At 42.9% G+C, this 16,889-nt stretch overlaps 1 protein-coding gene across 1 annotated transcript in view; it reads right to left on the reverse strand.

The window, feature by feature from the left end:
* Positions 1-2,439: 2,439 nt before the first annotated feature.
* The window catches only part of CLCN1 (chloride voltage-gated channel 1), a 48,706-nt gene continuing 34,256 nt past the window's right edge, over positions 2,440-16,889 (reverse strand). The window contains exons 13-25 of the mRNA XM_086460773.1: positions 15,932-16,016; positions 15,368-15,517; positions 12,674-12,743; positions 10,743-10,853; positions 10,400-10,613; positions 9,562-9,695; positions 8,814-9,040; positions 8,591-8,696; positions 6,831-6,913; positions 6,037-6,075; positions 5,294-5,398; positions 3,320-3,406; positions 2,440-2,838 (exon numbers count right to left, since the gene is read on the reverse strand). Coding sequence (XP_086316899.1) covers positions 2,440-2,838; positions 3,320-3,406; positions 5,294-5,398; positions 6,037-6,075; positions 6,831-6,913; positions 8,591-8,696; positions 8,814-9,040; positions 9,562-9,695; positions 10,400-10,613; positions 10,743-10,853; positions 12,674-12,743; positions 15,368-15,517; positions 15,932-16,016 — 1,810 coding nt within the window. The remainder of the gene's footprint in view (positions 2,839-3,319; positions 3,407-5,293; positions 5,399-6,036; positions 6,076-6,830; positions 6,914-8,590; positions 8,697-8,813; positions 9,041-9,561; positions 9,696-10,399; positions 10,614-10,742; positions 10,854-12,673; positions 12,744-15,367; positions 15,518-15,931; positions 16,017-16,889) is intronic.

Below are 16,889 nucleotides of genomic sequence, written 5' to 3' on the forward strand. Positions count from 1 at the left end.
ATCCCAGTTTTTCTGTGACACATGATAGGAGAAGAGTGAGACTGAAGCAGAACATATATCTGTATTCAGGAGAGAGGAGGGGGAGGTGTGTTGACTCGAGACTCAAAGTTCCTCCTTGTCTCAGTTGTGTCAGTCCAAGTGTTTGGCTAAGCTGCAAGATTTAAGCCTGTACTTGCTAGTAATAAGACTGGGGCTGACTTGGAGAAACTTGTCCTTCCTGAGGGTGTGTGGACACTCAGATCAGATTTGGTCTCAAAATGTTGCTACTCACTATGCATTTGTGGATTTTTAAAATGAATGTCCTTTCTCCCCTGCTTATTTAAAGGACTATCACAGTTCCCTGAGAAAAAATAGCCGTTGTTTTGCCTCTTCTCTGCAGGCAGGGGAAGGTGACACAAAGGTAGCAGGGAGTTTGTGTACTAATGCTTGGCAGCCAGAAATGTGCCACAACCCTCTGGTGGAGGCAAGCAGCTGGTGTGAACAAGTGACTTGCTCTCAGATCACCTTCTCACAAGGACAGGGTGACCCTTGGAGGACTGAAGATCGCTTAGGCAGGGAAAGGCTGTCCCCAGTTAGCTTTTAGAGGGGGATCACGTGTCAAAGACAACATGGAACTGGTGGGCTCTGAATTCCAGACAGCAAAAATACATCTCTCGCTCTTCAAGAGCCTAGCTGGGGAGGCTTCCCTCTACTATAAGCTTGTCATAGACTCTCCCACCCATGAGCATCATCAGAGAGGAATTGGTGCAAGGTCAGTCCTTGGAATTAAAGCCAGGAGGGAATTTTCCTAGGGAGAGTGCGTTAGAGGTAATGATATTTTTGACTTGCTCCTGAGACAGGTTATGAAAAAATACCTGTTAAAGTGAATGAAACTGGTCAGTGTGAGTTAGGTAATGCTGTACTACTATCAGGAAAGGAGATGTGGCCCGACATTCAGGAGAATACCCCTGAGAACATATTCTTAGAGCCTGGATTTATCCTCTGTTGCTGGTAAGTGGAAACATCCAATAGGCTGCTTGGGACTGCATCTAAGTGCCATGACACACCAAAAATATGATAGAAATAGATGTAGAATGTCAGAGGAAATCTGCAAAATACACAGAATTCGATTTTGCCTGTTTACTGAGAAAACCTCACAAGGACAGTGAGTTAAACAAACATCTTATCTTTGGATGCTAAGGTTTTGCATGCATGACACAAACTGACAAGACATCTTTTTGCAAGATACAGATCAAGATCTGCTCCAGAGTTAGAACTGGAATAGAGAGGGGTGCTTCAGACAAGGGTTGAGGTCTCTGCTGTTAGACACAATGGAGACAACCTGGCAAAAGTAAGAGCTGGAATTCTCAAATCTGAGGTATGCAGAAGTATGTGGAAAGTAGGCAGGGTAGAATAACCAGGAAAGAGCAGGAGTTTTCTCAGAGAAACCTGTTTACCAAGTGTAGAAAATGTGGCTTCCCTCTGCTGTATTTCTTGGCAGCCTGCTAACACTCCATATTTTTTTTTTTTGCGTTCTTATATTTTAAGACTATAACTTTGTAAAAATTGTGAACAGTGATTTAGAGAGACAAACACAGGTATTTGAAATATAGGTGCATACATGCTGTTTTACTCCTCTTCCTCCAACACTGAGGATACCCTCTCTTAAGATTTTCCCTTTCTATTTAAAAATTCCAGAGATGATGGGAAAAGAAAGAGGCTTTCCTCCCTTCCAGTGCTTTTCTTAGAGCCCTGGCTGAGTTCAAGACATGAGACATAGATCAAATATTTTCCTCCCATCTGTTTTTAGGGCATGGCTCAGCTTAGGGACAGAGGAGAAGCTCCTAACTGCACCCCTATCCAGGAAAATCCCAGAGTAAAAATTGAGAAAGAGGAAAAATGTTCTACATGGGAATGTTTGGGGGTGATACAAGATAACTAGTGAAAAGGAGCTGCAGCATCATGGGCAGGATTCCATCATAAGCAGCAATATGCTTCTAGGCTGGAGGTCTGGCTGTGTTTATTTATACTGGTGCATGCAGGCCAGGTGTGACTGGAAGGATGACACCAATGGAGAATGAGAAGAGCTGCTCCTCCTCCACTTTCCACATGGCAGATTGACTCAGGGTATCCCGACTATGTCCAGAAGTATTCATGTCCTATTACAATTCCTTCTGCCATGTTTTGTAGATATGGCAGAAGTCTTAGCATTATGAGCCTGCCCTTAGCCACCTTGCAGTCCACATCTGACTCCTGCACACACCCGTATAGTCCAACAGCATAACAGTCTTTGCACAGAAAGAAAGCAGCAGAAGAAAGGGTCAGTCTGATGCCCCTTCTCCCAGCTGAATCAATCCTCTGTAGGGATTGCAAAGAACATCCAAAAGCTTCTCTTTGAGGAGCAAACACAAGAAGACTGTCTCGACTGAAGAATGTGGTGGACTACTCCCCTCACACCAGCTATAAGGGGACATCCTCATCCTCATCTTCATCCTCATCCAGGTCAGTGGAGCGTAGGCTTATGTCCTTGAGGATGTCTGAGATGTTTTCAGCAACTGGCCCTGTCAGCTCCATCTCTTCCAACTCAGTATCAGTGGCATAAGTGGAGCATGGGACTTCTCCCTCTTCATGTGAGTGTGAGGGCTGAGGGGAGTGCAAGCAGAGAGGCAGTGGGCTCTCTGTGCTCAAGTCTGCTGCTTGCTGTGCTGCCACCGTGCAGTTGTCCTGCTGGCTCCACACCTGAGTGGCCTGACTGACCTTCTCACCGCTGATGGAAGTCCGGTTGGTATCGCGGAAACTGGCAAGGGGTGGGCGGAGGCGAACCCCAGAGCGTGTGGAGCCCTCTATTGCCCTTTGGAGCTATGAGAAGAGAAAAAGTTCAGAAAGAATGGATGAGAGGGAGGCTGACCCAGCCCTACCCAGCAGAAGTACATCTACTGTCCAGAGTAAACGGATCACAAATAGAGACTCCCAGCTCTACCTTTGGTGCCTGTGGAGATCATCTTTTACACTGGTGTAATTTTTCATTCCACAGTAAATAACAAATTCCATACTGCTTTCAGAGCCAGTAATAGCCACTTAGTTAAGAGCTCTATGTTCATGGAAAGGATGAACCATCAAACATCCCTGTAAACAACATTTGCTGCCTCCTCTGAAATAGAGTCATCCATTCCTCTACATGGCTTCCAAAGGGTTGACTCAGAATTCGACACTGGATTGAAAATGTAGCAATTGCAGTTATATATATTGCCAGCTGGATCTTCCAGCACCTGTAAGTTATTGCAATGATCCACAGGACATTTGCAGTTGATTAGGAGGAGATTAAAGGATATGTACTTACCTCTTCCAAAGCCAACACTCCCCTCAGCTTCCCCATACTTGTTATGTAGGCATGGCTGAGGCCCAGTAATGAGAACAATGTATGTGTCTATGAGCAAAACCACAAAAGACCATTTCAGAGACTTTGAAAACTGGTAACATGATACTTGGTGCTAGACCCAGGACTGGGATTTAGAAATGGAATCACAAAGGTGCACAAGTCTGCAGTTACCCCAGCGAGAAACTACCTTTTCCCTTCCACTTTTCTAGCTAGCAAATACTACCCTTTGGTCCTTCTGCTATGCAACCATAGTCGGGAGTGTGTTGATGATGGAGAGCACATTCTCAAGGTCACTCCCATCCTGCATCTGGCAAACAAAGATTCTCATGCAACACCCTGTGTATTTGGGGACTTACGCAGATGCTATTTCATTTTGGTGCTGGAAATTAAACTGTCATATAGTAACATGCAAAGTCAGAACCTGCTTAGTTTATTTATTCCAATGCTTTCCTTAACACTAGAAGATTTATTTTTTTGTTGTTCCAGAATATTTCCTGTCAAAACTTAAGCTTGTTGCTGCTTATCCAGTGCAGTGAGAACACTGAGAACAAGTTATTATCTTTCTCTTAAAAAGTCTTCTTGAGAGGATATCACACTGCTATCAGTCTTCTTTTCTTCAGCCTAAATATATCCCATTATTTTAACTGTTCTTCAAAGATCAGGCTTTCTAAAACTTTCAGCATTCTCAGCGCTCATCTGTGGCTTATTTCCAGCATCCAAGTTCTTTAAGCTGAACTCTAGCTGGACTTTACCTGAGGCCTTACATGAAGTCATTCTTTCACAGCTGCCATTTGCCTTTTTTTTAACATCACATGAGATATTGAATGTCATGTTCAAATGTAAACTAGGGAAAATCTCATTTCTCAGGAACAAGACATTTTGCCCTAATGTAAAAAAGAAAATCAGACTGGTTAAATACAATTTGATCATGATAAGCTGTGATATTCTTGCCATTGTCAGTAGTCTCACATTTAGCTCTAACTATGCATACCTCAGATAGTTTGATTATTTATTCCTGCATTGTTTGTGCATCCAAGTTAAATTCAGTTGTCTGTTATTTCAGTTTCAGTATTTCAGTTTGCTCTTTTTTATGAGAGATATAAAACTTTCCCCATTTGCAGCCTTCAGGTGTAATTTCTTGTAACCTCTATATTCTCAAAGATAAATGCTAGTGGTTTTCAGATTACTTCAGCCAGCCCTTTAGAAAACACCAAACTCATCTTAAGTATATGATAATCTGTTATTACTTTGCTCAAGTGATCTTGAGCAAAAGATCAAGATCTTATCCCTTTGATAACAGTAATCAATTAATTTTGTGCAAGGCGTATGCTGACTGTTCACGTTACATGAATATTGATAAAAACATGTATTGTGCACTTTTGCTTCAGTAGACTGCTTTCCCTTTCCAAAGCCCAGTCCTCTCACTCCTGATATACAATTGCTTTTATCCCCAGTCATCCTATGCTAACTCTAGAAGTTGTGTGATCCAGCTTCCTTTTTCCTTCTGCTTCAGTTCAATGAAGAGCCTATGATATACGGTGGTTTCAGGCAACTTTTCTCATACACTGAGACAGACTGTACACCCTGACAGAAACACTCTGAGAAATCCAGGTGTACTCATTCCAGTGCTGCACAATGACAAAGCAGAGTGTAAGTCACAATGTAATGCCCCCAGCAGCAAGGCATACAATGCTTCTGTTGATGTAGTGGCTGGAAAATCCTATGTGGTGTCCAAAAGGTATTTTAATAAATGCACTCAGACTTCTTATCATGTAGCCTTCCATTTTGCAGGAGTTTGGAGGTACACACAGAAGGTTATAGGAACAAACTGACTTCTGTAGCTGGATGTGGAAATATCTGGTGATAGGAGTTGTAGACTTGCAATGACAGGGTGGAGAAAAACATTATATGCCTCAGAGAGACATCTGCACCTACCTTATGTAGTGAAGTTCCCTCCACCAGTTGGAAAGGGGCAGGGTCTATGTGGCAGCTGTCAAAGCACACATTCTTGTTCAGCTCCTCCTGTTCCCAAGCATCTATCTGACACAGGAAAGAAGAGGAATCACTCTTACAGTAATCAGCAGTGCTGCTGTCTTGTGTACCCAAGGCCCATTCTCCTGTTAATGCTCCTTCCTTCCTGTGTAGATAATTCATCTTGCCCGTTATATCACACCCCTCAGGTTTCCCATCCCTTCCTTGCCTATGGAAACAGAGCAATTCCAGTACCTCAGAGGTTTTCTGAGAATATGAGGTTTTGCTCCTTCCTGCTTAAAGATGGAGGGAGTATCTTAGGTTTCCTTTCTGAGTGCATCTTTCTCTTGTCATTGCTAGATAATTGTTTCTTTGTGTAAAAAAAAGAAGGAACAACAAAGATCCACAGAAAGATTTAGGTGAGGGGGGACCTGTGGAGGTCTCTAGTCCAAAACCCTGCTCGCAACAGGGCTGACTTCAAAGCTAGATCAGATTTTTCAGAGCCTTACTCAGCACACCTAGCAGAACAATCTCTTTTCTTATTGGGTGAGACTTGCCCACTGTGCAACTCTTAAGAAAATGGCTTTAACTATGGCCTTATGTGGCAATCACTGAGGTTTTTGGAGTTCAGGAAGTATTGCAAGTGATAGGAAATGGGCAAAAGAAGCACTCAATTAACCTTACTCCCTTTCTGCACCCAGTCTTACCTCTTCTGGCGTCATTGTGTCAATGACTTCCACTGGCTCCTGTAGGAGAAAACACTGTTCAGGACAGACAAAGAACCCACAGTTTCACAGAGTACAGAAAGGAAAAATTTGCACAGCTTCCTCACCCCATGTGGTCCCCTTTTTGTTCCAAATAGTATACTGCTGATTTTAGACCTTCTTTGTACTCATACATTGTAAGGGGTACTCTACTTGCTGTGCTTGCCTTGCCAATGAAGATTGACTATGGAATGATGATGGAGCACCTGAAGTGCCTAAACATGGTCATCTAGTAGTACTGTAGATCATCTGAGATATCCTGCATGGGGTCCAACCACTGCCCTAGAGTGGATGGGTCTCCCATAGGCTCTGTATGATATCCACCAACCCTGTGCAGCTATGTCAGATACCCATGGGCATCTAACATGGCACAGGGCAAAAACATTTCTTTCGTTTTTATCTGGCCAAAACTGTTTGTCAAATGGAATAGAACTTCACTTTTTTCCAGGTTAGACAAAATAGCATGAAGTTGTTCACTGAGAAAAAGATGCCCATGCTCAGTCATGATGGTAACCTAGATGCATGAGCATCAATGGCTCTTTAGGAAGATATACACTCCTTTACAACAATCACACCCTTTCTCCTTGAAGAAGGTTCCCCACTGATGCTGTCAGAGTTCAGGACCATGAGTGTGTCCATGCTTTGGCCAAGTCTGTAATGGCTCTGAGTAGTAGGTTCTATTTCCATTGCATTCCCTTCCCTCTTCAGGGTACTGCTAGTCTCTCTGTATCCCTAACCTGGACGGCACGCTCTGTTTCAAGTGGATGGTTGTAATGGCACAAGAGCTGCTGGATCAGTTGCCTCAAACTCCTGAAATTGCCTGAAGAATGAAAACAAACACATGGATAAGAGAGAAGAACAAGTGAGAGACAAAAATACAAAGCTCTGTGCCCATCTCCTTGCCCAAGGCAGGCTGGGAAATAATGAGGGACATAGTAGGTGCATAGGACATGGCTGAGCCAGTCACAATATAGCATTCAATTTGTAAGAAGGTGTCCGGGACATGCCAGAATAAATATTCCCATGCAGTATCTTTTCCCCAAGGAGAGGAAACAAACCGTTACAAAGTATCCCTTGCAGATAATAATCATACAGCAGTGTCCCTGAAGAAAAAAAAACCAACAACAGAAGCAAGACTACTAACACAGCAAACAGTCTGATACAAGGGATAAACTGCTGTGATGAGAAGTTTCTGCAGTCCAAAAAGAGAATGTGGTTTGACGTATGAGTATGGAAAGGGTGAGAATTTGGACATTACTTCAAAGACAAAACTTATGAACTGCCTGAAAGTGACAAGTACAAAGGGGTAAGGAGTCCGTGGGTTGTGCCAGCAGTGTAATGGTGGGAATGAAAAAGACTGCAGAATTAGTCTCACAGGCAGGACAGTCAGGAATTAGCAAAGAGGAGGAGATAGGGTTTGGAGCTGTTGTGAAGTGAACAAGGCTGTGGAGAAAGGTTGTCAGAAACAATAACAGCTGTGAGCCAAACTAAAAATTATGGCAGGGAAAGCCTTGTGAAGTCACCCCTGCTCCACTTCCTCTTGTCACTCCTGGATCACTTAGTACTAGCTTCCTGTAAAATGTCTCACACACTGTCCTTGTTTTGATGTGATTCTTTTTCTGCTTTGGTAAGGAAGGTGAGTGGCTGTCCCACCGCTTTACTGCCCTGGAATCATAAAGTGGATTTTCCTATGCCTTGGAGGTTTAGTCATACATCAGTGGTGTTAAGGAACCAGACTGTGCTATGTGCTATATTACATGCTAACCTTTGGGTGCCTAAAAGAGTGAGTCAGAGCTCTATCATCTGTATTCATTCTCAAGATTGGGCTACACCTCTGTGCTTACTCACTCTCTGCATATTTCAAGGCACATACAAGGAAAAAAACCCCTCAACATCAAATATATATGCTATATGATTCAGAAATAAGCTATGAGCACAGTCTTGTCAGTAAAGCTAATATAGACTGGGGTGGCACAAAAAGAACACAATACAACAGTATTTGTCCATCATATTAATGTAGATGAATCAAAGAGATGCATGTCCAAGGGAGAAGCTGTTCAGTTTTGGAGGTGGCTGAGCCCAAGCTACTCAAAAACCATGTATAGATGTTTAGCTCTTACGCTGCTTTTATCAGGGAAACTAATTCATGGGGTGAAGGAGGCAAGAGATGGGACCCTTCCATGCAGACTCTCCAGAAAATGTCCAAGAAGGTGTTATTGCAAAGGATGGAGCGGGGAGTATTGACAGAGTGAGAGCAGCCTGAGTGGGCCTACTTTTGCCGTGCTCTCTGAGGGATCACAAACAGAAGATATTTCCAGGTATGTTACACTGATGTTGAAGTGCATCAACAAAGTACCTTTAATACAGGAACAGCAGAGAAAGCTCCTTCTCAGTCTCTGGGAAATCAGCACCTCACACAGACATGTACACACAGTTAGCATGAAAGCTTCCACAAGCTGGCTAGGATGTGGCTGAGGCATGTCAGAAGTTACTATACCTGGGAGTTGCTGTGGCTCCAAAGTTTCAGGCATTTGTTTAAGAGGACTTGTCGGGCCATTGGGCTCCTCTGGGTAACTGGGAGTGGGACTTGGGGACTGAGACAGCTGTTATGGAAAGGAGAGAAAGTAAAGTCCACCCTGTGTCATTTCTTTCTAAGCCTCTCCAAATGCCTTACTGCTTCTTAAGCAATCTCTGTTGCAGTCTCTCCACTTCTCCCTCACCTCTCCCTTCTCATCTGTATCCTCATCCTCATCAACATAAGCAAAAGATTCGTGCTTCAGCTTTGGCAGGGTTGCCCATGGTCCCTTGCTGTGCCCATCGTAGGGTGCCTCAGACAGCTTCTGCTGCATTTCTCTGTTGAGGAGCTGTCGCCGTTCTGGGCTTATATGTCTCTGGAGGAGAGCCTGCAGTTCAGATCGCTCTACAGACCCCAGAAGGATCATGGTCTCTGCATAGCACAGAGCAGAAAAGACATTAAGTCGCTTCAAGGTTTTGAATATCCCGTGCCACACACTGCCCCTTCCTCCCTCCAACCTCTTCGAAGTGCTTGGACTCGTGTTATCTAGAGCTATACAAAAGTCATTGACCAGACCCACTAGTTGCTGCTAATCCACCATGGGGCTGTGGGAAGCTCACCATGCCTGAGTTGTGCCAGTCCTCAGCACCACTTCAGAAGCAGGCTCTTTACTTATGCAAGATCCCTCCCTGTTGTCACAGTTCAGTCCACAAACTTCCCATACACCTCCCTTACCTGCTATGTCTGCTTCACTGTCCACACACCGGCTTACCTGTCTGACCAGCTGAAACAGCCTTCTGTCATACATCATCCATAGCGGAAGATTTTTAGGATGATTTTTTATGTAGTGGGTCACATTGTATCCTTCACAGCATGTATTTTGAGAGCTAGTTTATTTGGCTCTTTAAGCTGAGACAGTCTTCGGGAAGGACCAGATTCTCCACACTGCTTACCTGGTGAGTCGACCAAAGGCAAAGTCTTAACAGTGGTGCTTTGGAGTAGAGTTTGCAAGTCTCGGTATTTACAGTTGGAGGAGATGAATTTCACATCTTGGACCATAATATCCTCAACAAAGATATTGTATTTGCTGTGAATTTATGGACAATAAGGGGAAGAGTTAGCATATTAAAAATGTCTAGCAGATAAATTTCTTAAAGAAATATATGAATGACCACTACTTTAAAAAGTGTTCTCAATACAGTTGCTAAATAATCTTCTGTGAGAGTGACAGAAGAGGACTTTCCAACAGGATCAACACAGTTTAACTGGATTTTCATTACAGTTGTATTCCACTCCGTTACCCTTCACCATAAAAATACACATATATCTATACATATATGTATAGATATTTTATATATACATACCTATGTATATTATATATACGAGAGAGAAGACGACATGTATATGAATAACTGAATTTTGTTTTAAGCAAAATGTCCAAATAAAATTTTATTTTAAACATTTGCTGGAGAAAAAATTCCAAACCTCACTGAATTCAGAAAAAAATGGAAATGAGACACTTGATTTTTAAATTTTTAGACTGAAGCAATTTGGCAATATTAATACAAATTCAGTAATGTTGCAGATTATTCAAACCTGGGCTTTCAGTGAAAAAAGAAGAGAACAATTCTACTCCACCGCTTGTTATTTCTCACTGCAGGCCTATTCTTCCTTTTTAATTTATTTGTAGTACTACCCTCTTTTCATGACCTTTTATTCTCCCATGGTCTCATCCCCTTCTGCTTTATTTCTTTGCCACTCCCCAACTCCACCTCTGTTTTACTACTATACCTTATGTGATTCCAGCCCAGGTCTGGCAGGTAGGGCAACTTCTTCACCTGGATGATGCTATCATAGAGGCTGGGCTGCAGACTCTGGGCCACCATGTTGGCAAGAATGACAGCAACCATCATAGGGAGGATATGAGAGATCTGACCTGTCAGCTCAAAGCAGATCACAGCAGTGGAGACAGTGTGGCTCACTGCTCCTGTCAGAGCTGCTGCACCTTTCCCAGGTAGGGTGGAAAAGGAATAGGGAGAGAAGAAGGCTGTCATATAGAAGCAGCATGCCATGTCAACAAGGGAAGTCATGGGAATGGGACCAGGTGAAGAAAAAGAAAGACATGGAGACTCACCAATGACAGCGTACCCTCCAGGTAAGATTTGATAAACAATACCATCAAAGAGGATCCCATTGGGGAAAAGTGATGCCATGATTTCCCCAATAAGACGCCCAAATGCAGCACCTGGAAAATATCACTGATAATTATGGAATTAGCATCTAAGGAACACCCAGTCTGTGCCGTGCAGCTGTGCTGGGCAATCACTTGAGTATTTTCTAACAGAAACAAAATCAAAATTTACATTAAAATGACACTGGGGACTACAGAGTAGTTAGCTACAAAATACAGAAGTTAGACTCTAAGAAGAAACTGATGCTAAGATATGTAAATACAGTTGACCCCTCATTCTTTCACTTAGGCATACCGGGAACAGCAATATTTGTGATTCCCAGGTAGGAGGAAGTATTTTCAGACTATATAAAATGTCAGTCCAAATCACAGTTGAGGCCCTTCACACGCTCATTCTATGAATGTCCAAACACTAGAATCACAGCTTACAGAAGAGTTTAGGTGGGAAAGGAGGTCTTGTTCTGACCCCTGCTCACAACAGGGCTAATTTCAAAGTGAAATCAAGTCACCCAGGGTCTTGTCCAGGCAAACTTTAAAAGTCTGCAAGGATGGAGGTTCTCCAGCTTTTCTGAGCACCTTAACCAAAGAAATATTTTTTTTTATGTCCCATCAGAATTTCCCCTGTTGCAACTTGTGTCTTTACCTCCTATTTGCCATGTGTCTCTAAGAGGAGTCTTTCTATCCTCTCCGTCCTCTGCTGCATTAGGTGATGAAGGCTGCAGTTAGGTCCCCTCTTGGCCTTCTTTTCTGCAGGCTGAACAAGCCCAGCTTCTTCAGGCTCTCTTTCTCTGTTTTGTGTTCCATTTCCCCAACAATCTCAGTAACCTCCACTGGACTCATTGTACTTTGTTAAAATCTCTTGTATTGGTGGACACAAAATACCACAATATTCCAGAATTGTGTCCAAAATGCTGAATGCCGTGAAATAACCAATTTGTTTGCCTTACTGCCTAGGCTTTTCCTAATACAGCCTCATTTGTGGTTAGCCTTCACCACTGCAAGGGCATGCTACTTACTCATGTTCAGTAACTGCCTACCAGAACCCAGAGGTCCTTAGTGCACACCGTTTCATTTAAGAGCTGTGGGTACTTAATGCTGAACTTCATGAGCTTGTACACTTTAGTCTAACATAGCCTCTCTTACTTAACATTAGCATCATATAGCATATAACAGTTCTATGATTCTGTATTCTTTATTTTTTGCACTTGGAATTAAAACCAGTTAAAAACCAATAAACCATCATGGGGAGGATATGAGAGATCTGACCTGTCAGCTCAAAGCAGATCACAGCAGTGGAGACAGTGTGGCTCACTGCTCCTGTCAGAGCTGCTGCACCTTTCCCAGGTAGGGTGGAAAAGGAATAGGGAGAGAAGAATGATGTCATATAGAAACAGCATGCCATGTCAGCCAGGAAAGTCATGGAAATGGGACCAGGTATGCTACCATATTTCAGTCAGAAGAAATAAATAAATGGTGGATTACATTGCAGGTACTAGTTTTGAGGTTACCTATTCTAGTTGGCCTTCAAGGATGAAAGGAGCAACTACTACTAATGTAGGATGAAAGTTTCTCTGTAGGTGAAGAGGCAGAGAAATTAGAAGGTCATGCTCAGCATGCGTCCCCACAGTGTGGCTTTCCTTATGTAAAAGGACAGGAATTTCCTCCTCAGCATTTGGGTTTGGGGGCGGGGGGTGGGGTGGGAAAATGACAAAAGCAGACACTCAGAGGCTGGTATATGGACAGTTGAGCTTGTCATAGACATCAAGTGATGACTCCTCATCCGCTAGAAGAAACCTACTGGGTACATATGCAATGTCTCTCTTATCCCCCCCACCTGTCAGACCTGTATGCTGCAACACAAGATTGAAACTCACCTAGAACAAAAACAGGCATGAAGCCTCCGCAGGGGATTGGCATTGTGGTAGCAATGACAGACATCCAGAACTAGAACAGAGGCAGAGGATGTGGTTGTTACTGAGCAGCAATAGCGTTTCCTACAGCCCCACCCTACTGCCCAGCCTGAATCCATGAGGAGACATGTTCTGAGGGATTTGGCAGTTCATCCAGAACATGAAGTGCTGTAGGACCCTGCAGAGGACCTCTGGGTGACTGCTGTGGTGTCAGGGAAGCTGAATCACCAAAGGGATGGATGAACACGAAAACTCCTTTGCCTTGGACCTCAGAAGTTGATATTTTCTACTGCTCCAAACAGATTAGGTTTTTATAGAAACAATGTTGTCAAAATTTCACAGTCTCAGAAAAATTTCAGTTTGAAAGGAACTCTGGAGGTCTCTCCCCGAACTCCCTGCTCCCAGAAGGGCTAATTGCTGAATTCTATCAGGTTGCTCAGTGCCTTATCCAGGTGAATTCTGAGCATCTTGAAGAATGGAAATTCCCCAGCTTTTCTGGGCATTTTTGCCACTGCTGACCCACAGGAGAGAATTTTTTCCTGAAGTCCAACTGTCATAAGTTTTCTTTATTCCAGCATGTATTTGTTGCCTTTTGTCCCACCACTATGTTGAGCAAAATGATAAAATCCATCCTGGTATTGCTAAGACCAATTCAAACACTGACTTAGCCCAACACATATAGACTTCTGGAGGCAACAATCTAATCTTGCAAAAGCCTCAAAGGCCAATGTGGTCTTACTTTCACAGGCAAAATGACAAGAGATTTCCACAGTTGAGAGAAACATAGAGAATGATGCTGTTTCAAAAGCTTGTACAAAAATATGTACTGGCAAGATGTCCCTTGCTGCATCAGTATCATCCATAGGAGAGAGACAGCCATGGTCCAGCACATAAAGAGCAATACTTTCAGGTATTTCAGGAGCATATTCTCCTCAGAGAGAGCAAATCCTTCCGGTTCAAGGTCCACCTTTGAGGAGGTGATGCCTCTGCCAACATTGTTGTAGCTGTAGACAGATGAGATACTAATCTGCAGACAGTAAGTTTGGTGAGAGGAAATCCACTCAGGACAGCTTTTCTGCTGTAACTTTCATAGGATGGTTGGCATAAAAGTGAAAATGAAGCCAAGATACAGCCTGCCATTTAGGAAACCCCTCTATAAAGGTAACAAAGAGCCAGCAACACCGCATTTCTCAGCCCATGGTAGAGGAACATGCTCTGAGGATGGGTTAGACCATCAGTTTGATACTGGCTGTTGTTCTTCCTTCCACAAACCATTTGAATATTCCAGAGGAGGCATTTCTGTTTGGCCACAGAGGCCAGCAAGCTGCAGAAGTGAAGTACTGCTAACTATGATCTGTCTTTGCAGTACCAAACCCAGGCCAAATACAACTGAGAACTGGGACTATAGTGCAGTGCAGAATCAGGCCAAGTCTTTGGCCAGAGTCAAAAACTGCCCATCAGTTTCTTTTTTATGTGGTCCATTCCAACTGAATATGTACAGAAGAAAATAAACTGTTTGGAGCAGTTATCTATGAGTTGAGTAAGCCTTTAGCTAATGTGACAAGGGCAATGAATCTAGTGTCTGAGGAGACAGCTCTTCCAAAGGAGAACAGATGGGCTCAGGATAGATACACCATATAGTCCATCCCTCTTTTGTTCAAGTAAATGAGATCTCATCTTGGTACACGATAATTGGAAATATCACAGAAGCAGAACCCTTAACTGCCTGTCAAAAATTTGATACAGTGTTTTACTTCAGGTGGAAGGGGCTGTGTCAATCAATCATTTTTGTCCATTCTTGATCAACTGAAATGTTTAACCAATATTGCAAGGTGGCCTCAGCTCTTTTGTTCCTTGCAACAAAACCCCTGCACCATTTCTATGATACTTTTACCCTTTTATCCTCCCTGCCCCCCCCCCCCCCCCCCTTCCAGGAAACCCTCTTTCTTTCTACTTGTATTTTGAACACTGGAATATAATGTTTTCTTCTTTCAAATCTCTTCTCTTGCTCTGTCATATATCAGTTAAACAGCTGATCCTTTCAGAGATTGAACAGTTGCAACTTCTGCAGACCATGTCAGCTCAAAACATTTAATCTGCTGTTGCTTTCCAAGAAGTGAGCAAAATTGTTTTCAACTGCATTTCTCCATTATAGTACCGCTAGCAAAAACTTGAGCCTCATGCAACTGTAGATTGTGCTTGCGTATTCTTATTTGTCTCCTATCTGTAGTCAGGAATATCAAGTAGACCATATCAGACTTTATTTAGATCATATATAAATTATCTGTCAGCTTTTTACTCAATTATTTATTTTTTGTGGAACTTGAGAAATCTTTCTTTATGTAGTCCTCCTCTACCAGCTACTACACAGTGGGTACCAGAGGTCATTCAGCAGGATGCATGAGGAATACGACCTAGGAAGCAGTGGAGGAGGTCACTATATCAAGGCCAGGAAACTATTCCCTAATAATTTTGGTAGTCTTTCATTCAAGGTGGGCAAACATCACATCAAAAGATGTGAGAGTAAGAACCCATTGCACTTATACTGCTTCATTCAATACCCAGCAGCTCCTCATTGGCAGTTCACAAACTGTTTTATAAAGGATCAAGAACGTTCACTCTGAGTGGAGAAGGGTTATGGTGAGCTGAGTTTCCTACCTTCATAAGGAAGAAGAGCAGGATGATGATGAAGACGCTGACTTTAGGATGGATCCAGGCAGCAGATTTCCCTAGAATCTGAGGGTCCCCTGTGTATTTTGCCCAGGTATAGTTATCAAAGAGAGAGCTGATGGCTTCTCGTGGCATCAACTAAACAGCAAAAAAACCAGGCATGATCCATGATATTAGATGGAGTAAATATTCTACCTCTGTTCCAAGAAAGTGGAGTACATTTTTACTTTAGCAATTCATGATTATGAGACTTAATTCACATTTTTAACCTTCAGGAAGAGAGATGGGACTTTACCTGAACTGCTGAAAGGGTAACTACTTTTACACATGGAGTCATGTCTTCCTTATTACTTGCTTAGGAGAGTGAAACTTTTTCAAGTTTTATATGAAGGAGATGGCAGAGATCATGAGTCTCAGAATATAGTCCCTCCTCAGTCCAAACTCCTCCCCTCTTTCTTCCCCTTTCCATGACATAAGGTTATTGGCGCACCGGGTAAGGGGAGACTGTTCTGCAGAATCGCACAGACTTGCACATACACATCCCACTCTCACCTCTCCTGCCATGAACTGCCCAAATCCAGGAGGAAAGGTCACAGTTGCTATAAGGAAGGTTATAACCCCAGGGTATATGAGGCGGCTGAAAAGAAAGAAAAGTTTATTAAAATACAATCTCACATTCTTTTCTTGTAGCACCATCACTTCAGGACTATGAATGCTACTTCTGTGAAAACTCTGTACCACATCTGTATCCATTGCTTTGAAGTTCTCTTACTGGCAATTTAATGCCCTCTTCCACTGATCATCAACATTCATAGAGAGTTCAACTGTCAGCAAAGCCATTTTTCCCATCAGAATTAATGTAACGGGAGGGATGGAGGGAGAGAGGGATGTACAAAATGTGCAAACTTGAATACCTGGGGAGGGTGGATGTGTATTTACAATGATATGTTGACCTATTGTCAAAAGCCAGCACCTCCTCCATTTGTCCTGGTTATGCCAGTCTTTCTTCTTCATCCCCCTTGCACTGTATCCTTGTCCTAGTGTGTTTAAATGTAGGGGGTTTTCATACATTTCTGCATGCATCCCCCATTGCATTAATTATTCTGAGCAAACCTACTTTTTTTTTCCATTGAATTGCTGACTGTCACAATTTTTGGGAAGGTGCCCCTGGTGGCCGGTGGTCTAGCTGTGCTGGGCTAGCCATCTGAACGCAGATGGCTGAAGCCATCTGTGTTTTTCTACTGCTCTCTCCAATCACAGTTTCTGGGTACACTGTGACACTTCATGGGCACTAAGACAACATGAGTCTAGGCTGCCTCCACATGCTGGACTAATCTTGTCAGATCTCCCCTAATAAATTACTGTGTTCCTGACTGGAAGTTCTGGCTGAGATACTGTTGTATTTAGGAAGACAAAATGTTTGATTTCTTTCAGTCTAAGGACCTACAGAATTCTGAGAAATTAGTCAAAAGTTTAAAGTAAATTCCCATTTTTCAGGCTTTGCTCCACT

Source organism: Leptosomus discolor, chromosome 1, assembly GCF_034619465.1.
Source record: "Leptosomus discolor isolate bLepDis1 chromosome 1, bLepDis1.hap2, whole genome shotgun sequence".
Classification (NCBI taxonomy): domain Eukaryota; kingdom Metazoa; phylum Chordata; class Aves; order Leptosomiformes; family Leptosomidae; genus Leptosomus; species Leptosomus discolor.